This window comes from Prinia subflava, chromosome 4, assembly GCF_021018805.1.
Source record: "Prinia subflava isolate CZ2003 ecotype Zambia chromosome 4, Cam_Psub_1.2, whole genome shotgun sequence".
Classification (NCBI taxonomy): Eukaryota; Metazoa; Chordata; class Aves; order Passeriformes; family Cisticolidae; genus Prinia; species Prinia subflava.
Genome location: NC_086250.1, coordinates 19,237,648 through 19,262,985, shown reverse-complemented (window position 1 = coordinate 19,262,985; position 25,338 = coordinate 19,237,648). Strand labels below are relative to the sequence as shown.

At 39.7% G+C, this 25,338-nt stretch overlaps 1 protein-coding gene across 1 annotated transcript in view; it reads right to left on the bottom strand.

The window, feature by feature from the left end:
• The window catches only part of RIC8B (RIC8 guanine nucleotide exchange factor B), a 31,836-nt gene extending 6,932 nt beyond the window's left edge, over positions 1–24,904 (bottom strand). Inside the window, exons 1-9 of the mRNA XM_063395751.1 lie at positions 24,711–24,904; positions 21,681–21,728; positions 13,414–14,022; positions 10,795–10,889; positions 6,148–6,301; positions 5,728–5,823; positions 3,201–3,345; positions 2,896–3,040; positions 1,012–1,131 (exon numbers count right to left, since the gene is read on the bottom strand). Coding sequence (XP_063251821.1) covers positions 1,012–1,131; positions 2,896–3,040; positions 3,201–3,345; positions 5,728–5,823; positions 6,148–6,301; positions 10,795–10,889; positions 13,414–14,022; positions 21,681–21,728; positions 24,711–24,824 — 1,526 coding nt within the window. The 5' untranslated portion in view covers positions 24,825–24,904. The remainder of the gene's footprint in view (positions 1–1,011; positions 1,132–2,895; positions 3,041–3,200; positions 3,346–5,727; positions 5,824–6,147; positions 6,302–10,794; positions 10,890–13,413; positions 14,023–21,680; positions 21,729–24,710) is intronic.
• Positions 24,905–25,338: the final 434 nt, after the last annotated feature.

Sequence of the window (25,338 nt, the reverse complement as noted above, 5' to 3'; positions counted from 1 at the left end):
TTCCCTGCTTTCAATCCTGCTTGTAATTCAGTTTTTGACAGCTAATCCAGATTCTCCTGTATCTTTTGCTATACTCCTAATCTTTAACAGACACATAAAACATACTTGTTTTGCTGAATTTCTCTTGATAGATCTTGCTGACTATCTATAGACTCTCACAAAACAAGCACATTTCCAGCTGCTGAGTATTTTCTATGTTTGAAGAATGGATGCACTTATATATTTACCTCCTACAGCTCAGTTCAATTAGTATTACATAAGTTGTTTCTCAAGAATGTAACTTTGCTTATGAATTAAAAAAAAAAACACTACAAACAATTGCTCCAATATGGTTAGAAGTATGGGGAAAGAAAAACCAGTAAATTCTAGGCACACTGAGCCAAAGAGAAAAAGCTAGAGATAACAGCACAGGCCTATGTCTTTTGTACATAGAAAGTTATGAACTGAAGATCAACTCTCTGTATCAATGGTGTAACATGTTTCTTTCATGGCATTACCTTCGTCACATAAAACAAATTACAACAGCTGATTTGTAATCCAGTCCACACTTAACTGTAAATTCCCTTTTAATTGCTCCATTATACAATTTATTGTTTCTGACAACAACTATTTTCACACTGTATTTGTTTTTCATATAAGCAGCAGGCAGAAGTAGTTACAATGAGATGCTGCTCATTAACTTGGGGAAAACAAGCACGCTTGCCTTGGGCCTGGACTGTGTCCCATACTTTAACAGAAGAAACTCTCTTCATTACTAGCAGCCTAACTATTCAGGAGGCAGGTCCACTCACCACCAGATCTTCCCAATTCTGTCCAATCTTCTCCAAAAGAGGTTTTCTCTGAAGTCCTGCAACATATCACTCTTTTCTTTGAAGTGCTAAACATTTTTCTCTGCATTTCAAGCAGTCCTAATCCTATAAAGAAGTTGATTCTAGCACTATTTTGAAGCACTAGACCTTAGTAAAGAGCCAGGATACAAGCTGCTTCTCAAAAGCAGCTATAATACAATACCTGGAAAGTTTATCAAACATGTTGACAAGCTTCATAGCTTCATATTCTTTTTGTTCTTCTGTCATTTCATCCATTGGATTGGGCATTGGTTCTTCTAAGTGACCAGTGATAAGGTTAATGCTGGAGGTGAAAAAACAACACTTCACATTTCTGGAATAAGTACATTTTCTATCTTATTAATAGCAGGAAACAGGAAGAACTCACAGAAACCATCAAGTGTAAAACTGTCTGAACTGCACACAAAAGGTTTTGTTATAAATAGACAAGGTTCATATTTATACCATATTTTCTCATGAATCGTGACTGTATCTTTGTGTTGATTCATTGTATTAATGTCTTGTCAGTGCTCAAAAATGCACAGGCTGGTTGTTCCTGTTGTTGGAACCCAGAGAGGAACAGTTTGAAACCAGGGGAATGATGATGGTAACAGTGACAATGTCATTAGTACTAATGACATAAATAGGGAACTGAATGACAGATACATGTCTGAAACTAATTCTGTACAGGCTTCATTTTAAAAATACAAACAGGTTCCAGTTTTCCATTACATTACTTAACTGCTGCCTTTCTTTGATGACGACTTTTTGCTCAAACCAGATTAATTTACTTTACTTTGAGCATTTATAAAGCCAGCCTTATTTTCACTGTTAATACAAGTGAACCGTGATACCTAAATGGTAACAAAAGCACAGAAGTAGTTTTTAAGAAAACTTTCTGGGCACATTATCCTTTCAAACATTTTAATCACAAACATTTAACAGCAATACAGAAAATCAGATGCATAAATCAACAGACAGTTATCTTGAATGTTTCATTTCAGTGTTAGTTTTTAACTAAATGGATGTTATAGTTTTACTTATATGCATATAACTGAATGTCAGGCTTTTGAAAGAAGAGCAGAAAGAAAACAGCAAGAAAAAAAAATCTGAAGTGCAGAAATAAAAGAAACATCCTGGCTTAGAGTTAATTTCTTAGCATAGAAGCAGCATAACTCCTCAATCTCATACATTTAATCCTGTCCTTTGTTCAGGTACCTTAATAAGAATCTTTCAATAAACCACAAGCACCCACCATATACCTAACCATGTCTGTGTAATTCAAGGAAAACAGAGTAAAACAGAAAAATAATTTTAACACTTCAGATCTTCACTATCAACAACTTCAGAACATTTTTAAAAGGGCATCAAATCTTATATGTAACACCACAAACTAAAACCTTTAACACCCAATCAATTACAACTAATAAAAATCAACAGAGCTTCTACGTGGTCACTGAATCCTTCAATCAAATATACTGGATTCTGCTTCATGACTTCTATAGAAGTTCTTTTGCTCCTTCCATATTTACAAATGTGACCTACTTGGTTCTTTAGGAAAATTTTACTACCAGGCAATCTGAAACTCAGTCAAAACTGAAACTAAACCCAGTGTTTTTCTCCATTTTAACAAAGTTCCGGCTAAAACCTTTAGATATATTTGACACCATTACTTACTCCGTTACAGAGATATACCCCACAAACAATAGTTAGCAGCTTGGCAAACTTCATGTGAGTTCCTCAAAAATCTGTGACAAAATCCATCCTTGATAAGTTTGCTACTAATTTTTTTCCTATCACTTCCTTCTCCACATTTGAATTTCAAGATGTTAAATTAGTCTCATAGTAATTTTTTTTTATTTTTTTCCCCCTGCAACCACATCTGACTACATGATGGTCACTATTAGAAGCTGATTTCTCAATAATTAGACCATGAAATCAGCAGAAGACAGGAGTTAATATAAGCACATATTACAAACCCTCTCTGAAAAAGGTAAAAAACCACCAAAATTATGTCAAAAGAATCCAAAATGCAACAGGATACGTGAAATTGAAAACAGTACTATACTTTGGCTTTGCAGATTTGTATTCTTCTGTGTCTGTGTCTTCATCATCTGAGTACCAATGATCTCCTCTCCCTCCTGCTAGCAGGCCCCTGGCTGCCAGCAGTCCTGCTGCGTTACCATAGCCTGTGTATTTCAACAAGCTATCAACTGCAAAGAGGATACAGAAAATTATTCAGCTGTAATCAGATACAAAACAAACCCCACAAACCCCACCAAAGTACGACAAGAATTGAGAGTTACAGTAAGAGCAAATATGCCAATTACAGCAAGACCTTATACAAAAGGGAGAAGACAAAGTAATTTTTACCTCTCTCTTTACAAAGAACAAAAAGAAATTCTGCTGCAATTTGCTTTACTCCAAGGTCAACGTGTGTCATAAGGCGCACGAGTTTGTTCCTCACTGTTGTGCCAACCTCAGGACGGTTTGAGACATCTCTTAAAGGAGGCAGTACCTGGCAGAACAAAAGAAAGGGAAGAACAGCATAAAATGCATGGAAATATCTTGCAAAACCAATATCTACAAAAACAAATGTAGTTAACAGAACAAAAAAATACTCTGTCCTTAAAAAAAAGAAAGGCAATAAAATCAGACAACTATGCCCACATGCATTAATAATCACTCTTGCTTCTTAATATATTTAATTTTTCTGGTCTGTCATTTTGGGCAGAAAAATACTCAGTCTCAAATGCAGACTTTAAAAATACAATTATTAGGAGTTTATGAGCACAAATAGGTGTCCCAGGAGAGTTGGTCAACAGGCAGCCATAACCTCATATTCTGTCTCTTCTGTTTTTCTCATGTATCTTGTAAAAGTATTACAAATACCAGTTTAAGGAAACTTACACTCTTAAAATGCTGTGTGGTTTATATAGAACAATGATGTGCTTAATTAAAAAGTAGGAAAATAAGTACATTGCAAGTTCAACTACAAGTTTCTACTACTAAATTTCAAAAATGTGCTCTACATATAAAGGAAATGCATACTTCAACTACAGAATACTTTTTTAAGCTCAAGCTAAATTTCAGAAATATTTTGGAGAAATCACTACTTAACATTTCCTCAAGCACACTATTTTCTCATTAGAGGTCATTAATATTGTTAACTTCAATCCTCAAGAAAGGCAGGTAGTGCACAAATTTTGGCTTTTTTGGCAAACTAACTTTGTGTGGATGCCTTCAGACTCAAAATTATGTAAATTTTTTCACATTCAAAGGATATATGATATGATCTACAAACAAATCTGGGCCATAATATGAAATATGTAATGATCTGAGGAATTAGGGATCTTCAATATTTATTAGGGAATAAAACAAAGTATGTTACTAATTATCATAAGGGATTCCAAGTCCTTTGTCTTCTGGGTGTCTAATGTAAAGTGTCATGTCCTATGCAAAATTACAGCACAATTACTACTGAAATTTGACTCACTGGGAACTGTTCCTTACATGAATGCTACAGCATTGACTGCTTTGGATAAAACAGACCCTGTCTTTTTCAAACCAAGTATTCAAACAATTAGCAAAAACATTTTACTTTGTCCCTGCTTACTCCCCACAATGGGGATAGTACCATGACTGCCATTTCCCAGTGTGTTGTAAGAATGAATTAATGTTTTTAGAGTACTCTAATACTAATACAGTGATGAGTGCCATAGGACAGTCCATGAGGAAATCAATCACCCTGTCTTCGGATCACAATTTGAATAGCACACAATAAATAAAGCCCAAGGCCAGCACTTAACAATGAGGGTAATTCAAAATATCAAACATCCAGTCATGCAACTAGCAACATCCATCCATTCTCTGCACTATATGAGGCAGTGGTCCTGTGGCAGGAGTCAGCATGCAATTATATCCTGACATCGAGATGCCCAGATGTCGTAAAAACATGCAGACAACTTCATTTTCTAGCTTTTGAACACTTGGCTCTGCAACTTTTTTTTGAAGTTAACAGATCAGCAAAGTATCCTAAAACTAACTGCTGTGAACAAAAACAAATAAACAAGAAGTTTCTTAAATTCCTCAAAAACACTTTTTCCAGTATAGATGGAAGAGCCAGAAAATACATGCTCTTTTTCATTTTAAATTCCATTTATAAATTCAGGCACAGCTTTGATATGGGAGCAGCATCTAGGATGCAACTCAAAAGTCACTGCAGCTTAGGAGAAGAACAGCAGAAACTAGAGGAGCAATTTCTTTCTCTTGTTCATCTTTTAACTTCTTTCCACTTGACCTCAGGAAAAGCAGCAAAACAAATAGAAAACACCACATTCAACCACCAAGCTACACAGATCCTTTAGGTCTTTAACCATGGCAGAGAAATCTTTTTCCTGTTAAAAGCCACAGTCCATACTGCAATAAAAAAACTCTTTTAATAGACAAAGTGATAAAGTGTGCCTCTGTCCAGGGACACTTTCACTCTGACAGGACAGTGGATACACAAGTCTTAATCCCAGCAACTCCTTCCTGCTGAGGTGAAACTACACCTCAAGCAGAACCCATCAAAACACCTTTTTTCTCAGTGGCCACCACACAGCTCTGCAAAGTTTAATTAACTTCGCTGAAATGTTTCTTATTTGTTGAGTGTAAGGGAACAAACCTTACTGAGTTTTTTATCTCACAGGATCCATGGTGACTCACATTAACACAGTTTAGAGTAGCCCTGATGTTATTATGTAACAGCTCTACAGAATGTATCCTGGAACTCAGGCCATAATACCTATTGATTTACAGGGCTGAAAAATTATTTCTACAGCACAGTCCTGCACTGATGTACAAACATCAAAGTTCATCATTAGCTTCATATTCAAATTTCAATCAATATTTTACTTACCTGAGCTTTGATAAACTTCCTGATATTCCTGTGAGTTCGGCAGCACTCAGTTAATAAACTGAGAACTGGAGTCAGACCTTCTCTATAGCTGCTTCCCTAAAATAAAACCAAATACAAATAAAGCATTTTACAAACAAACTTTCCTTTTCAAATTCCATGAACACTTCAATAAAGTTCTCTATGACAGCCAAAATATGAACTTTACATAAAGAGCCAAATGCTCACTCTCCAATCCACATAAGCAAATAGCTTCAGCTATTCACAGGAATTTGTTCTTTATTTTGAAGTATTTCATAGTTTAGTAGGACATCCATATTTGTGCTAAATACTGGTTGAAAGGTTTATACAAAGCTTGATATATGTGCACTTTCTGCTTTAGTGAAAGAGGGCTCTTTTGTGAAAAATCGCTGCAGTCCATACCTTGTCTATTCTCTTCTCCATGAAATCCAGTAAAATCTGAATAGCTCTCATATTCATACCATTGTATTTTATATCTGTTTCCTCTTGGGACGATGGATTAATAAGAACATCCAAGCAAGAAACAGGAACATTGCTTAAGAGGTTGATTGTATTGCTGAAACAGATTTTAAAAATTCATTATTCATTTGGAAGAAAGAATTAGAAACAGAGTACAACTCACCATAAACTGCTTGTACAACTGCAATCAAAAAGAGGCCCTACAATTCAAACAATGCTTTATTTTCTTTTCTCTGGGTTTTAAAGAAGGTGGCCTGCATTATCGCCTGAGTGCTGGCTCTTAGAACAAACAAGGAAAAAGAAAGACAAAACGTTCCACAAGCAGCAGTGCAGGATTACTTCCAGCCCCCACAGTATCCCATCCCATGGATAAGGCACAGCTTCCAGCAGCAAGCAACAGCAGCTGATCTTGCAGGACAGCAGGGGGAACTCTCACATTGATTTGAAGTAATCAGAGTTTTTTCCTCCTTGAAACTTAAAACATTTTACCACACATCACACTACCAACCTTAGTGTGGCAAAATACAATATGGACAACATTTTCTCCTGCAGTGATGGGGGGCCAAAGTGGCCATTTCTTAGGTCCCCTGAAATATTCTCATTTTTATTTAGCTTGCAGTATATATGAAATACAGAAGGCTTTCAGCACCCTAAAAAAAGATTCAGGTTTATTTACCAAGCACTACCCTTCAGTAACTAGCATTGTTCTCATTCTACACCACAAAGAGGAGCATTTCCAAAGAGCCATTAAGTGATTTCAATTAGGCCACAGGGTCCCTCCCTCCTCTTTAACGGAGTACGGTGGAACTTACTTTGCAAGGATCTCTTGCAGGGCACACATGCCTTGAGTTTGCTATCTACCCTGTTCTCAGTGCACAGACTTGGGCTTGTACTGCTCCTGAACACTGGGAGAAATTACACAGATGCTGCAAAATTTACAATTCTGTCATTATTTACTTGCTGATATCCAACTAAACTTATAAATGGATGCATTTAGAAATAGCACAAAACTATTCAGGTTTACCCATGCAGACCTCAAAGCTATCAATGAACCAATGAGCATTGATGTTTAAAGGACTGGTGAAATGTTCCAAGAATGAGAAAACTTTTCAAACAACTTCATTTTAAGAGTTTTTAATACTATCTATTTAGAAGCTGCTCTCTGTTTCTAAGTTATTAATACAATTCTAACAAAGAATTAGCAAAAGAGAAAGCAAACCATGGCCATTAGACCATAGCAGGATTTCTAACAAATGTGCTGGTTCTGGTTTGATCAGACTGGGTGGCTGTTCCACACTGTGCCATCTCCCTTTTGCTCTTTTAGTAATTGAAATTCAGACCACTAGTACTTTTGGGAACGCTTGTTCTCTTTGTCTTGTCTCTAAATCCTGTTCAAGGTATGTCTTTTATATCATGGAAGTTATTCCTCTTCAATAATTCAGGAATAGTCAGAAACAAAACAGAAGAAATTCAACAAATATTTGGTGGGTTCAGGCCTTTCATCAAAAGTTCTCTTTTTACCAGTTTCTTATTAAACAACCAAGTTCCCAAACACCTACAAAATTAATTTTCTGGATCACTGTGCCTGAGCTATTCTTTTCAATAAATGAAGCCCGGCTTTCTGATCTTTGTCACTCCACTGACAGTTTTATTTGTGGCAGAGGAGTGTATGAAATTCTCCAGCTACCAGGAAGTCAGTGACTATGCACAGATATGCACAATAGTGTTTGCATTCCTACTCCAGGGGGTAGAAATACTGCGTATATTACTCTCCCCTTTTCGGCTTCCTAGAGATCATTAATCACTGGGACATGACATCCACCCACTCATACTCCCAGCCCCCTCCTGATATGCAAATTCAGAATCAAAGGCCTATTTAGAGCCAGTGAATGCCTTGATTAAAACCTTGTTAGTGGGCAAAAATGACACTAACTCTAACATGTGGTACTTTAAATTGTTCATATTCAAACATTAAGTAATGATGCAACAGAACCACAATGACAATACTGGGTACGAAAGTAGTTAAGATATTTTTATGGCTAACTTCTACTTTTTTATTAGAAATAGTCACACTGACAATCAGTACATCACGGCTCAGGGCATATATCCAACACTCAGTGTTCACCTAAATAAATCCTCAATTTACAGGCATTCAAATGATGTGACAGCTTTAACAGGCTGCCCAAACCTTTCGCTGAAGCATCTTCGGTTCTGCATGTTCACAAACTTAGGGAAGTACAAGTGATCAGCAATCTTAAGAAATACGTTTATATCTCCCTAATGCTTCATAAAGTTTTGTTTTGTTTTATATTTTATTTTATTTTATTTTATTTTATTTTATTTTTAACAGAGTTTTCATACTTGCCTTACTGATAGGCTCCAGGAGGAAAGCAGAGCTGGAAGCTGTGCTCTGCTCTCTGACTCACACCACATCTCTAGCAATAAAGATTGCATGGTCAGAGTCCAGCATGCTGAACAGCCCAAATGATGACACAGACTCTCTTCGTTAGTACAGACTGCTAACAACAGTTCACTCATTTGTTACTGCAGCTCCTATCAGGAATTAAATTTTGCTTGTCCAAATAAATCAGTGGACTGAAGTGGGGCCCTCTGATGCAGGCTCCAAGGCCTTTGAGGATTTGTAGGAGCATTACTTCTGAGTATAGCTTTTCTATTCCAGAGTTGCCTTGTGATGAACAGTCTTGGTGGAAAAATGTATTCAAATATTTAGCTTTTTTTTGCATCCTTCTAGCATTCAAAGACAAAACTCAGGTTCAGCAAAAAGGCTGATATATTTGAAGTGCAGCAGTCAAGTCCTGCACGGTGCTCTTGCAGCATGTAAACCAAGATCCAATACCACAAGCAACGATGCTACACTTTCATTCTTTACTCTTCAGCTAACTTAACCAGCTACACCGAGGGGAAAAAGTTGTTTTCTCAGCATAGCAGAAAGTAATGCAGTGCTACAGTGAGTCTGCTGGAGAAGGGGGAACAGCTGAAGTGATATAGGGCAGTGATGGGTGTCCTCATTTCTTTCCTGATTATCCCTCTCAGAATTACGGAGAACCTCTGCTTTCACTGGTCTCCATAAGGCCCACATGTGCAGCACTGCTACAAAAAATCTCCCTTGCAATTGAAAAAAGGACAGAAATCACACCAACACTACATCATCTTCACAGCTGCCTACTTCTTTATGGAAAGCCCTTTCTGGATCTCAGCTGCAAGTGTTTGCAAAAGCGAAAACCAAAAGGACCTGCATAATTTGCATCCTTTTGCAATAGCACAAAACAATTAAATTTTACAGGGCAATATATCTAACAGGGTGATCAGATTAGTCAGATTTATGGACAAGGGAACAGATCTTGGGAAGAGTACCAGCTTATCAGAATTCTTGTAACTCTCTCATAATTGTTGATTTTATCCAAAACTGTTAAATTCTCCCAGCAGTAGGGATTTTATTCCTTCCAGTCCCTCCCTTAAAGGAGGCTGAGAGCACAAAGCACCCACGAGAAAACACTAACTTCCCTTCAGGACACAGCACTAACTTCAGTCATGGCAACTACTGCAGCAGTATCCTAAATGATTCCAAACTAGTCTGCACCAACTGAGAAGGGTTCTGATGTAGGATTTTAGTATTTACCTCCTAAGACTGTTGACCTCTAAGAGCTTTCCAAGATTTTAATCAAGGTCATTTAACACTTTCAAAATTGCTGAGTGTGAAAAGCTGTATCTATCTTCCTAGACACTGGCTCAGGAGATCTTCAAAAGATCCTACAGTTAGATATACAGACATCTCTGAAGAAGAAAATGGCAACATTTCAGTGCTGAGGGAAGCTACTGTATTGTCAGGCCCAGTGAACAGCTGACCTACTTGGTAAAAATAAGGGTGTCAGAGAGAAAGAACAGTAACACTAAACAAAGAATCACCACCTCACCACAAATAATTTGAATTTTGATTGAATTACTGACTGCCAATACACAACAGCTGGGTGCAGGACTGAGGGAAAAGAAACAAACCACACACCTAAAATTGTATGATTCACTCAACCTTGAAAAAAATATTATTACCAAGGAAAATTATTGCTACTTCCAATAAAGCAGCCTAGAACTATTGGGATAAAATACCAACTTGTTACTTCCACCCCAATCCATTAGAATTGCAAAACTTATATACAGAAATCTCAAAATGTAGTGTTTCCATCAGCTTCTGTGCAAAACAACAGAAGCTGCATTCCACTTCAATTTGAACTACACTTAGAACTTCCATATGTATTTTCATCTCAGATACACACACGTGAACATAAAAACAAAATTTAAAAAGGATGAACTTCATTATCAGTGATAGAAAATAACTATCTTGCCAGCCACCTTCTCTCCAGAAAACTAGATACGTTTAGCCAATGTTTGAGGAAAACATAAAAAATAAACGTTTTTTCATTTAAAAAAGATTAACAATATTAACCCAAAATAAATTAACTTTTCATTGTTTCTCAGATTTCCACTTTGGGTTTTAGGCAAAGTAATATCTATTTAGGAAAACCAATCAAACAAAAACCTTTTAACATAGATTGGTTCTGCAATTCTACCAACCTGTGCAACTCTTCAGTTTTTTCTTCAGTAGGGCCCGTGGTTAATAAGCAGTGTCGAAGGATGGCAGCCATGTAACGAAATTGATGAGATTCATTCTATATAAATATAAATTATGAAGATATTTTTTCATTTTGAAGATTGCAAGTGAGGGTTTCAGGTCACTAGAATAATAAAAGTTAAAGATGGAAAATACCTATTAGATCACAACATCCATCCCTAAGAATAAAAGGACTATACCTTAGTGTTCACTGAATGCTTAATGCTACATAAGTCTCATAAGTTGACTTTGAACCAGGCCTTGTAAAACTCATTGAGGAGGTTTTACCCAGATAAATCAGCCTTCATTACTAGAAAACCCAGTTACAAGTGTTTGCTCAATTCCATACCACTAACATATCCAATTCCATTCCTAATATATCACTCCCTTCTTATACCAGGCCACCCCTTCATCCATTTAGATTATGCATGTTCCTAATTTAATTTGTCTTCTCCTCATATAGGCCTTTCGCTGCCAAGTTTCATTCCTTTTTTTAACTAACTCTCTTGGGTCTGCTCCCTTGATAACTTTCCTCCATTCCATTAGTAACTTCTCTGCAACCTTACTTGCCCTTCCCTTTCCTCTCTCCAAGCAATCCCCCCTTCCCATCTCCCACAAGACAGGAGCCACACAAAAGCACTCCAGTAACTGCAACCATTTAACTGTTTATCATTGTCCTCATCCTTTTTCCACAGCTCTTCTTGGCCTCTATCATATGTTCTGGAGTGTTTGACCTAGTACAAAGCACCCAATGCAGCTTTTGTAACATGGGCATCCAAATCTGCCAACTGTACCACCTGCAGCTCTTGTCTGACTTTGCTACTTTGAAACCATCTCCACTCATTAAATACTGGTGTTTCAAATGCTTCTTTCCACATTAGGATGGATCTTGTTTAGCTTTCTACCCACATGCCAGACCTCTCTGCTCTCCTTTTATTTTTCATGTGTTCTGCTGTTTGGAATCTCTTCAAATTCTGCATCTTCAACCCACTGCATTAACATGCCTTTCACTCTTCTTCCAGACCATTAAAATTACCACTGGAATATTCATTAACCAGAATGCCACCTAACATATCTGGCTAACAGCTAACACCACTAAAAAGTTCTTTAATTTAAAATATTTTTTAGGAATTTCTAGTAAAGAGATTTTTTAGGAATTTCTAGTAAAGAGATATTATCTAAGCTTTATCTCAAAATGCAAATAAGCTTCTCCTGCCCTGAGATGTCTTAAACTTCATTATAAAAAAAAAAAAGGCCGTATGCATGCTAGGGATACTAAGGAGGAAAAGACAGTGGGCTGGGTTTTACATCTCTCCAGATTCAGTATTTTGTAAGAGTAAACCAACTTCCAGATATCAAGAGTTTACCCCTCAAGAGGTGAACATGCAATACAGTTTCTTTTCCAACTTTTCATATAACTGTGTTACATGCTTTTTTACCTCCAGAACAATCACTTGTCTATACAAAGAACTTTGACAAAGTTAAAGATACTTTTAATAAGAGTCTAAGTCAGAAATATAAACAGAAGAAACTTCACTTTCTTTGTATTTTCTTGAAACTCAAATATTAGCTTCTCTGACCCCTTCAACGCTTAATCTTAAATTTCAGGATTTCTTATTCAACATATCCTTGACACATTAAAGCAAAGAATAAAGTTCCAACTTTGCTCAAGTTTCACATTCCTTAAAGTTATAATTAATGTCTGATTGGCTGTTTAGTCCAATGCACTAAAGAGAACAATTATTTGCAAGTTTTAACTACTGCAGAATTTTGATCAGCTTTATATGCTGCATATTTACTTTGCCCAGTGGAAAGTAAATAACACTGTTCTAGAGACTATGATGTGGACTAAAAATAAAGGTTCACTGTATAATTCTCCTGCTTTAGCACAGACTCAGGTTATTCGGCAAAGTTACCCTTGTAATTTCTGTTTATAAATTTACGGATGCAACACAGAGGAAGCATATTTATCTACAGAAAAAAGAAATATCTGACATAATAACAAAACCAAACCAAGATAAACCTTATTCATAAGACATAACAATGAAAGTGTATATGGTTCTTGTCCTTGATCTCATCTTAAAAGATCATGTTTAAGTCCAAAGCTGGTGTTGGGGGGATGGGACAAAGACATTAACAACAGTGGCACTCTTTCATCAGAGTTATTTGTTTAAAATGAGAGTTGAGGTACTTAACACGCAAGAGACAAAAACCAGGGTGTCCTCTCAGCTCTGTCTACTGCCCTATTGCCATAGTTCACAACCTCCAGAGATGCAGCCGTCTGGTACACTCAGATAAAGAAGTTTTTCCTAGTCAGCTAATTATTAGTGAACAACACTTATTTTCTTTTGGAAATCTAAGACTTCTATGAAATAGTATTTCTTATATTTTTGTATTCTAAAACACAGAGTTTTAACTTGCATTAGGCAAGCCAAGCTGTTCTCCCATTACACAGAAAATGCGTGGGTAAGATTTTCTGCCCAAGTAGTAACAGGAACAACAACTGCCTCCTGTGTATCTACCCGCTGGTTCTTGCAGGATGAACAAAATCAATTGAAAAAAGCACTTCAGCTAAGTCTTACCTTGCTGTGGACATTCCAACTGTCAAGTGTTACATTAAATAGAGCCTTTAGTGCCTCAATGGCACAATCTGTCTCTTGCAAAGACAGAGGAGGCCTGTCACGATCTTCAGCTGCTTTATATTCTTCTGTCCATCTGATACTCAGGGAACTCTCCAAAGCCTGAGTCAAAACTTGCACCCCTTGCAGCTCCTGACGCAGCTGTGCTCGAATATCTGTGTGCAGAAGTGACAGGAGGAAGAGGAGACGCAAATCAAAGCATTTAATGTCATCAACCAGCGGCCGGTCCTTACATTCCTGCAGGAGATTGCAGAGCATTGCTGCCAGATTCAGTTCCAAACTGAGCTTCTGTGCAACTGAACTATTAAAAATTATGTTACAGAGGCATTTTAAGGCTTCTACTATCACAGGAAATTCAGATACTCTCTCCAGAGGATCTTCCACAGTGTCCAGCTTTGCTAGCTTCATAAGGATCTGCATGTTCCTCTTTGTGGTTACAGGCACTAAAACTTTCTTGTCCCTGGAGAGAATCCGGAGGGCCTCCAGGCAGGCAACTTGACATGAAGTTTTTGTGTCTTTTTCAAGGATGTTTAGAATTCCCTCGCACAGTTTCTAGGCAAACACAGCAAAGAAAAAGGCAGCAGTTTTAGTGTCAAAATATTGGTGGCAATAAGAAACTACTTTGCTAAGCTTCCACATAACTTTTGAGGTTTAATCTGATTTGAGAATCTAGGTATTCCATATTAGCGCTTCAAAATAGGAACTGTTACCAAGGCCCTGCAGAGCACCAAAAGCAGCTTTCCTCATGGACACAATCCAAATCAACATTTGCAAAAGCATTAAGCCACAACAGCAGCTGTTACCCACCACTGCCAGTTACAATATCAGGACTAAAAACTCCAGAAGAATAGTAAAGCTAGAGAGAAGTGAAAGCTTTTAAAAATATGTCAAAGTAAAACAGTCACCTATAGCACCTGCAGAACTTTAAGTTAAGGTTGTTTCAGTCAGGAAGCTAGGACAAAAAGAAACCAAAATAACTTGCTGCTTTACATACAAGGATTAGTACTCCATGTATGGTAACAGCCATAATTTGTGTGGCCACTTCAACCTAATTGACAGACTTCTCCCATTTTAAGTACAACTCTCAGAAATAACACCTCTGACACAGAAACATAATGCAGTTTTACTTGAAGGCAGACTGTAGCAGTTTTACCAAAACTTTTTTTACCAAACTGTGTAAAGCTGCTGCTTTATCAACACAGATTGTTCTTGATGTCAAAACAGTTCACGGGTTCCTTATACCAACAGGACTGTAGGGGTAAATAATCACATAAATGCAGCACAAGAACATACAACACTCCAGTAATCTGCAGGTCAGAACTATAATATCTGAATTACAGAAGTATTAGCTTTTATAAAACAGAAATGGACAGTCAAATAATCAAAGGTGAGAAATGAGAGGCCAGAAGAGATTGCTTGATGTGAGAGGACTCCAATGGGTTTTTATGCCTTACGCTCAAGACAACACCACTACTCATGGGTACTAGAGTCAGAAGTACAGTCACAAAGAAGTTCCCAATACCATAGAAACTGCACTGTACCTCCTAGGACACAGTTCCTCCATGCTCCTCTCCTCCCCAGCTTGGTGTCTTGACCATCAGCATGAATAAATTACCAAAGAAGCCAGAGCAGCCACTGAGTGGAAGAGCCCTAGTGCAAGAAGTCTACTTAGGACCCAAAATTCACACTGTGATCTCAGTCTGTGCCAAGAAAGTGATTACAAAAAGGACAGGAATACTAGGAAAGTATAAAATGGTTCTTGAGGAATGGTCTCTGGAATTCCACTTTTCATCATCACCACCACAATGAAAAGGTGAGGAGCACAGAAGCCCATGACCCTGACACAAAGTTCAAAAGGTTCCACTTGAGACATCTAAGTCAATATTACTACTGTGATGACTTACAATTAAAATCAAACCCAAAAAAATTTACCAACAACAAACATTAAGTTTAAAGCACATCTCAAACAGAACCTACAGAAGAATATGGGAGAAAACAACAGAAGACTTTAACTTCTTTTGACTTCAACAATGTTAAAAGAAAATCTGTAAACAAAGCCAAACAGCAGGAACTCACAATATGATTTCTAGTATGCCTGTCCTGGGGTTAAGCCCACCCAAAAGCACCACCCAGACAACCAAGATCTTGACTGCCCTGGCTAGACTAACCCAGTAAGAGTTTGGAAACAAGGAATGAACCCCACCTCTTATCACAGAGGTAACATAAGAAATCTTTATCAGAATATTAGAGACACCACAACACTATAAACCCCACACGTGACTACCTGTACAGGCATATAGGTACTTACTGTGGCTGGAAAAAGACACTCAAGTACAGAGTTCTCAGGATTCCTCACCACTAACCTAATGCTGTGCACACAGATCTGCACAACTTCCTGACTTCAGCACGGTATGCTAGACTTGTACTAAATGTTTCTGAAAGTGGCATCCTTGAAGGGTTTTTAAAATTGCCCAAAACAAAAAATGACTAGTCCAGATCCACAGTCAAATTAGCCACAGCTTGACTTCTTTCTAACCTTTCTACTGCTGAGAGTTTTCCATATAATTAACTCTGCTTTGCAAGATGAAGCGTGGAGTCTAATTGGTTTTGAGGAATAACACATAACTGAATGGTCAGTTCATAGAACTTCAGAAAAATGCTAGTTTATTCTGTCTTTAAGCACTTTTCAACTAGACTTTAGCAGTTACTGTCTTCCTTGTTGGTAACAACTGCTACAAGGTGGCCTGTAACAATTTATCCAAATTCTGAACACTCATTTGATTACAAAGAGATCAAGTCGCTCAAATCCTCAAATCCAATTTTTTTTCCCATAGGTTTTACCCACCTGCTGTTATGAAAGTGTCACTGCAAAATGTCAAAAGTACTGCAGGAGGGACCCCAAAGGGCACCAACCTCCTGCTGACTTGCTATGAGAGGTGAATGTCTAACCTTCCCTCCATACAGTAAATGATACACAATTTAGTTCAAAAATTAAAATCACCTCTTAGCTTCAAATCTTAGTGAAACGCAGCACCACAAGAGTCTTAACTCTGAATAGCTGTACTAAAGATAGATATTAAACTTTTTTTTTTTTTAAGATTTAGCAACCTGTTTACAGCTTACCTGTTGACAAAATTATCTGGAGTAAAGACCCAGGGAGCCATCAAGAGTGATTTTAGAGGAATCAGCAATCAGTTAGGATATCTTTGACAGTGAACCACTGCTGACAAATCCAAAGACCTATCAGCAGCTCAGAAAAAGCTAGAGCATCTGATTGTAATTGCAGAGCTAACCACAGAAAGATTCATCCCATTAGGAAATTGCCCTGGAGACAACTAACACCAAATGCCATACTGCACATTTTCACATCTTCTGTTTTGGCCTTGATGGTACAAGGGAAATGATGCAAAGAGAGAAGAGAAACAGGAAGAGATGTGACCACAACGACATTATTATGCTTTTCATCTTCTTTAGGTGGTGCTCTTTTTACCACCCTGTAGGCCATTAGCATGGCATAAACTAAGAGGCACAGATTTCATTTATATGGTTGGAAATGAAAGCAAGTGAAAACTCAGACAGGAGGGTACCTCATTCTTCCACAACAGGTATGATGGTTGTTCCTGTTTCAGGGACTTTGTTGCTACCCTTTAGGTCACTGTAAGATTTTAACATTTCTTTGCTTAGGGTTCTATCCTTGCAACATCCAGATAACATTTTGATTTTCATCAACCATGCTACAGCAAGAAGTGTTTTTCATATACTTTTTCAAAGACTCAAGGCAGTTTCTAGTTTTAACTTTTTTTATTGTAAAATCCATTAATTTCTCTGAAATTCAAGACTTCTCAGCTTTTGTGCTAATACTAAGATTAACACAGAACAATGCACACCCTTCCTTTTGTCTATGCTGTAGTGTTAAATCTGGTGTTAAAACATGAAGGCCAGAAAAACCCATTTGTCATCTTGTTTTGACAAATAAACTATTAACCTGTTTTGGTCCTTTAGCATAAAGTCTTGATGCTAAGAAGCAACACAGTCCAGTAGAAAAAGAGATACAACAGACCTGTGTTTTCTCCCTTGCTTAGCCACAGACCTGCTGTGTGGCTTTGGGCCAACATGATTTCTTTACTTCCATTATCTTCCACTATCTTTGTTTGCAGGCTGATTAGGCTGGGGGAGGGGAACAACAGGGAAGCACAACTCTTCAGTTTCTGTGTTTAAGTGTCTAGTAGGTTCCAGAGCTAAGCATCCATGACAGTGAGAAAGTAAGCCCAAGAATATTTGAAATGCTAGTTGCAACTTTCATTTCTCTGGAAGCCAAGACATTTACATAACACGTATCATCAAGTGTGCTGAATAACAGGACAATTAGCTAACCTCCCCTGAGAAGGCTGTGCCAAATTTTTGCCTAGTCTCTGGACAGATGTGGGTGGGGAGGGAAGGTGTACAGCTGCATTCCTTGAGGATCCAGCCTGCTTTATTTCGAGCGCTTCATTGTTGAGCCCACACTGACAGCGGGAGGTTGGCTGTTTGGCAGGAGCTGCCAGCTCTGACATGGCACCGCTCCAAGCTGAAGGTTTGAACACGTGAGAGCACAGCAGTTCTGCAGGTGAGGTGAGGAACACACTGAGCAATCCCTGTTGTCAGAACTGGTGGATTAAACACTTGTTCAGAGTCACAGAAAGGTGAAATCCTACAAAGCTGCACTCATAGCAGCTCCAGCTCACCTCACTGGACAGGGAGAGGGAGAAGCCTTTTATCCTCCGTAATTCTATGGTGAAAGAAGGATGTTAAAAGGACAGATGGGTTTTATGAACCTTAAGAGGTTTCAGTAAAAGCTGAAAAATGCTGGATGGGAATGGGCAGGACCAGAGGGAATTGGAACAAATGCTCAGTATTAATAAAGGGTACTTAATACATTTTTTCTCTTGCAGACTGGTACTCCCTTAAGGGGTTTTGGTGAAGTCAGAACAACAGCAACTAATACTAAGATATTACACAGTGTACCTAGAGAAGAACCTGAGCTTAATATTTTTACAGGACACTAACGGACTTTAAAAGCTTGCTTCAAATTTACTGAGGAGAAAAACTGTGCCTTGGTGGCTGCAGGAACCTTCAGACCTCCCTGAAACATCACAGCATCAACCGCACTAGGAAAGAGATTCTTCTAAGATTTAGAGCATGACAGCATCTTGCTCCATCAATACACTTCACTCCTTCCATCCTTCCAGAGTTAAAATATGTCCAAACTTGGAGAATCTCCCCACATCATAAATTTAACTGATAGAGAAAGTCCCAAAATACATTTGACATGATTTACCACCAGCTGTTTCAACACCTTGAAAACACTTGGTGATGCAAGGGGAAAAAACTGTTTTGGTGATGTTCTTCCCACTGAGTTTTAGATCCATCATGTTCAAATTGAACCTAGACAATAACTCAAGAACACTGGTCTCAAATTCTGAAGATTTCTCTTAAAAGAACACAGTAAGCTGGACCTAATACAGAGAAACCAGATGCTGCAAATACTACAAAAGATGAAGCAGACAGAAAGGTATGGAGCTGAAGAGGAAAGAGTTCAATCATGTCAGGTAAGAATATGGCTTGTAAGTTATATTCTTACATTTGGCTACTGCTTCCCTTTTTTCCCCTTCCTCTGGCAAACTCCGTGCCTTCATCCAAATTAAAAAGCCTTACTTGCCATCTTTACTTGCAATCTTTGGAAAAATTTACTTCATCTGATATATCACAGCAAATGGTGCTGTGGCAACTTCTAGCTGTGGAATGCCATGACCAACCAGGCAATCGGTGCTGAGAGACATTTCCAGGGCACAAACAGTACTGTAATTTTCTTACTATTTGAAGTCTGTAAACAGCACAAAGGTGTTGCTACTTCAGAAACAGTATTTGGCCCTGACAAAGTATAAATCATGGAGAACAAAACGATTAAATAAGGATCAAGTGGTCCAAAAAATCCTTTCCTTTTTGTAATAGGACGTGAGCTTGAGCTAAAGCACCTGCTGTGCCACAGAGAGGGAGAAACTACACCCGACAATTCTCTCCAACGTGACCACCTGGTCAAGTTAACAGGTATTACTATTCTGGAGTGGATTCCAGAACAGACCTAAAGAACCGACTGGTTGTCTCAACCATGCTATGGTTCTGTGAAGTGTTGCAGTTCTGAAGACTCAACTTTTCCCTGCAAAACACTGTCTGCAACTTCTTAACTGCTTGAGACAAATATTTCAGATTTCTAAGAGCTTGTTAAGCTCCTCAGAAACAATACCACTGCCTTAATTTCAACTGCTATTCCAGAACACATTTACCTCTGCTTGGCAATTTTTATACTGTTTACACACAGAAACTGAAAACAGGCTTCCAGAAATTCATACTTTTTATTAGTGTATAACAAGTTAGGAAAGACTGGCACTGACTTGATGTGCTTGGTATCTGAGTGGATCTTACAGTACAACACAGATTGCCATCTGATTTATATCCAGAACACTCACTACAGATATGCCAAGGCAGACACATACATCATTAAACAACCAACCAGGAAAATACAAGGACAGCTCTAATTACAATCTTGCGTTATCATCACCCAGTGATGTATTAGAGTCCTGTAGCTATGTCCAGATAGACAAGCTTGATAGCATTACCTCTCTTCCTGTCTTCTAGAGGACACAACCTACTATCCTCCTGGAATTCAGTATCACAAACTCACTGCTGATTTAGTTAGGTTATAGCCTAAAAGCACCATGCTTTGATAGTCGTATATCACTGCAGAACAATTTACTCAATAAAGCTGACCCAGCTTCTAATCAAACCATAGTTTTGGCCCTTCTATCTGCTGTATTTTCATCATGTCACTGTCATTTAAAAAAAAAAAATCCTTATACTGTGTAACTTACATTCACCTCTCCAAACTCATTGTCTTTATTTGGCTTTTGCCAATTTGGCTTCTGCTCTCTTCTCCTTTCCTGTGTTCTGTAGTTGGCAATTTATTTTTCTGACTAAACATTTGCTGATTCACAATGTAAAAAAGGATGGTAGGATGATGAGGGAACAGAGGTAAGAACACCAAGTCCAGATCCCAGCCGAGTACTTCTACACATCAGAAAGGACACACACAGTCCGTCACCACATCACTGAGTGTCAGCTTTGAGTAAAGCCATAGATAAAGCAAAGAGGTCTTTGAGTCCCATGTGTAACAAGGAATTGCAACTGAACAAACCGATGTGTTTGCAAATTCAGAAGACTGGCAGACTTATCATCCCACCCATTTCTACCAGAAAAAAACATAACACCTTAAAATATTTAGATTTAGCATAAGATCATGGAATGAAATGATGTGTGCTCAATTTCAGACAAGCTATCCTTGTAGGAACCTTGCAATTCTAATTTCAAGCTTTGAGTTTATTCCAGAAGTAGCAGAAACATACAGCCTCATTCACTAATGAATGTTTTCTGAATAAATATGCAAATCAGCCCCAAAGCTAATCACACAACAGAAAGGAAGGGGCTTGTTATTGTATATTACACCCTAAAAATAACAACAGGAAAAAATAAAAAATCCCATGTCCAAGCTTTAAGTGCGAGTCTGTGGATGGATCTCAAGGGATGTGTTAAGTCCTACCACACCTGCACAGCTCAATTCACATTTCCCAGCTTTGACACCTGACATGCACGTACCACATCTCACTGATTCCAGCCATCTTTGGAAAAATAGGTTTCTGTAACCCTGTCCTCTTTACAGCTTAGCAGCTTTCTTCTGCACTCATCCCTTCATCTGAATCCCTAGTGTTCTTTAACCATCTCACATAGACAAGAAATACATCTGTCATATTGTCACCTGCTGAGAAGAGAGAAAATTGAAAAATCTATTGCAAAATTTTACCTCAGTAGATATAGAAGAGTAACTTTACCCTTATTCCTCCACCTCATCTTAAACCTATACCCAGCAAAGTAATTTATAGACTTTTCTGTAACTACTTTCATTCAAGACTGAGGACTTTACATGGGGAATTTCTCTTTCAGAAAAAAAAAAGGAATGTGTAGTTGTCATGTCTGTTGGACTGAAGATGCAAAAATTAAAATGTAACTTTATACTCATTGCTTGCATCATTTCACAGTGGCAGCTAAGTTAAGAGATTGCCTTTACTCTTTTATACTTTTACATTGAGGTATGCAGCTCAACAGCCTATCATACTCACCTTTCTTTTGTCTTCATCTGCAGGGTCAAATCTGAAAGTGGCCCGATTCTGTAAGTGAAAACAAGAGTTTGTGTTTGTTATTACATGCACAGCAGCTGCTGAGGATGTAATACCTGCAAAACTATTCAAAATTTCAGGGGTCTGGTTAAACCCAGCCTCAGATAATGGGGCTACAACTGTCATCCTTTTCCCATCCTCAACAGCAAAAGCTTCAGTAAGTGACTCCAATGAAGAGTTTCACAATTACTACTGGTACAGAGCAAGCTTTTATCTGTGGGATGTGAATCAACTACATCACACATGGCTCTTGACAGGGTGAAAAATGAGAGAGATTGCCTTGTGTTTTACACATACCTCATTACCCAGATTCTTCCCCAAGCAGATCTTGCTTACAAGCTTTTGACTGCTCTGACTGTTCCAAACCAGAAACACCACAGCATCACCTTGCCCAGAAAACAAGTAGTACAAATCAAATAAGCCTTGCTACAAAAACGACCAGTTTCTGTGCTCTGGCAGTTTCCAAAACACCTTACCAAGCTATTTGTTTCTCCAGTACAGTTAAACACAAGATAAGACATGCCTAACAACAAGTCCTTATCTTTTATTAAACACTTCAAATAGTATTTGGGTGTCAAATAGCAACTGGGTCCAGTTCTATGTTGGTACCCTGAAGAATGCTATTCGTGAAATATTACTCATATGGCAAAAGTTCTTCTGCCAGACAAAAAAATAGCACTAATACCAGAAAGTTCTCTTAACATTTTAGAGCTTAAAATCGAAATGATCAAGCATGATGAATAGCTTCCAAAAAACAAAAAAAATCTCAATTTCTACTTCTAATATGCAACTTGGTACATCATGCAAGTGACTGGAAAACAAAAGTGATTTTTCAAAGCACATTCATGGCCCTTCTTACCTTTCATGACCCAAGCTCACAATTACACAGAAAGGCCTTGGACATCTACCCAACCACCAAAGGTTAGCAACATCAGTTAGAGTCTTGAGGATGGTAGGAAAATTATTCCCTTCCTCTCTCAACAGTAGGCACATTATTCCCTTCCTCTCTCTTACAGGGCTCCCAACTGGATCTCAGGAGTTCAGCAACATGCGAATCAAAAGCAGGTGAGCATTGAATGATAAGCAATTAATCAAGAGAATGCAACCTTCATGTTTGCACATGAACATTTTTGCAAATTTACAAAAGCAATGTAGTGAGAACAAGCCTAAGCAGTAGAAGAACAGATTTGGAATAATCACTGCAAATGGGACAGCACAGAGAAGCACCAACAGACCTATTCATTCCACTCATGATGCCTGTTCTACAGGTACCTGCACCTTGGAACTACACTTGATCCATCCTTTCTTTTCAATTAAAACATATTTAATTTGTTATTTGGAAAAAAACTAAGAAAACTTAAAGCTCGGGAACCTGGAGTACTCTGCCCAGCCTTTGCTGGCCCATAGACAAAGTGTCAGTAACAAAATGTATAAAAAAGAGATGGAGGAAATATGAATAAAAAGTTTGAACAGGAAATGCAATAAGAGCAATGTCATACTGGGACAGCATTAAACTTTCTCATCCCACTCCAAAAGAAGTATTTAGCTACACCTTTAACTCTAAGACTTCATGCAAATACTTGAAATGTCAGAATAGAAACTGCATGAGCTCCAACTCCATCCTTGAGAACTCGACTCAAAGCCTAAATAATTCATCTGGGAAAGCTGCTGAGAAGGCATAAAATCCAGTACAGCAAAATTAAGAAATCATGCTTGTGCATGCTTTTTGACAGAACACATTTAACACGGGGTCATTTTGAAGAGTAAGGATGGAGACAGATGGTTCCTTCAATCAGAATCCTTCCTCTGTGCCTCAGAGGTCAGCAAGTTAAAACAGATGTGTCTCATGAACTCCTGATCTACCAATCCTTCAGGCCTGCAGCTGCATCAATCTCTACCTTTGACTTCATGTGCACAAAGGCAGCCAATGTCAAGACTGTTAGTCAAGGTTCTTCTACAAGCCCAAGTCTGAGTGAAGAAATCAGTTACTGCCATTGTTAGATGTAAAACATATTGCACTTAAGATAGCAAATGTCAAGACAGCTCTTGGAGGCTGAAGAATACCCACATCACATCCACACTTATTTGGCTTCTCCCCTACTCACAAAGCTCTGAATGTTCGTTCCTGTAACAGATTCTGAATTTTCAGTCAATAATTAGATCAACACGACTGCATTTAAATTACAGCCAAAACCAAACTCTGAGTCAGTACCAGCTTTAGAGACTTGTGTACCAGTCACAGAAGCACCTCTACAGAGGGCAGACACCTGACGGGTTGAGACGCAGTCTTTCAGAATGGACTGTACTGCTCTACTACAATCTAAGTGTCAAAATGCCCCTGGCAGAAGCGGGGGGAGGGGGAATATAAAATGAAGCGAGGTGTGTCAGCCCATTTCACACAACCCCCGCCCCTGCACACTGATACGGTCACTGTCCAGGTGATGGAACGCCTCTCTACTCCCCGTGACAAAGGGCTGCCCACAAAGCGCAGCACCTCAGGCAGGTGGGCAGGTACCAAGAGACTTCAGTGTTCTTCTGTCCAGCCCCTGTCCAGTGCTAGGCGTTGGTTAAAAGACTTATGAGGCAAATGTACGCTATCAAATAGCTCCTTTTACAGCCCGATCACGGATAACCCACACTACCCACTGGGCGCGTAGAACCAAGAGCGAAGGTGCCGGGGGCCGAGCCTGGCAATGGGCTCTGTGCTCCCTCGGAGGTCCGCTCTCCTCTGGACACTGCCCTGGCTCTCCGCCCCGGCAGTGCCGCGGTGCCCTGCACGGCCTGCGGGGGGGAGCGCACGGGAAGGCCGGGAGGCTGCGCCGGGCAGGGCTGTGGGGGACAGGGGCACGGCGGCGAAGCGGGGAGCGCTGGGGGCCCGCTGCGGAGCCCAGCCCGGGGGGGACGAGGACGATGCTGGCGGCGCTGCCGACGCGGGCGGGGCGGCGCAGAAGGGAGGGGGATGGGACCCGTTACCTCCTCGTTGTACCGCGCCAGGACGCGCTCCATCGCCTCGGCGCCGCCGCCGCGCCCCTCCACGGCCTCCAGCACCGCGCCCAGCTCCGGGCCCGGCTCCGCGCCCGGCTCCATGCCCGACCGTGCCGCCCCGCCCGGCGCCGCCGGCAGCGGCCGCGCCCCGCCCGCGCGCCCCGCGCCCCCTGACGCGCCCGCGGAAGCCGCCCGGACTGGCAGGCAGCGCCATTGGCTGGAGGGGCCGGCGGCGCGCGCCCCGAGCCTTCCTATTGGCTGCCTCCCTCCTCCGCTGGTGCGGAGAAAGGACTCCATCTCCCAGCATGCCCAGTGGCGCTGCGCGCCGGCTTTCCTGCCGCAGGGCACGATGGGTGTTGTAGTCTGTTCCCGCAGCGCCGAGGGCTCCCGCCGGGAAGAGCGGCGATAGCGCGCTCTCGGGACACTGCTCGGCACATCCGAACCTCCTCCTTAGACTTGCCCGACTGTGCGCTCTGTGCGACCTGCCCTGTGCACACCGTGTCTGTCACAAGGCGAAGGGTGCCACAACTAGGGCTGACCGCTTTTTCTTAAGCTTTTAGGAATTGGGCACCCGCCGCGGGCGAAGTCAGCGTGTTCCGTGAAGCGGGGCTTCGCC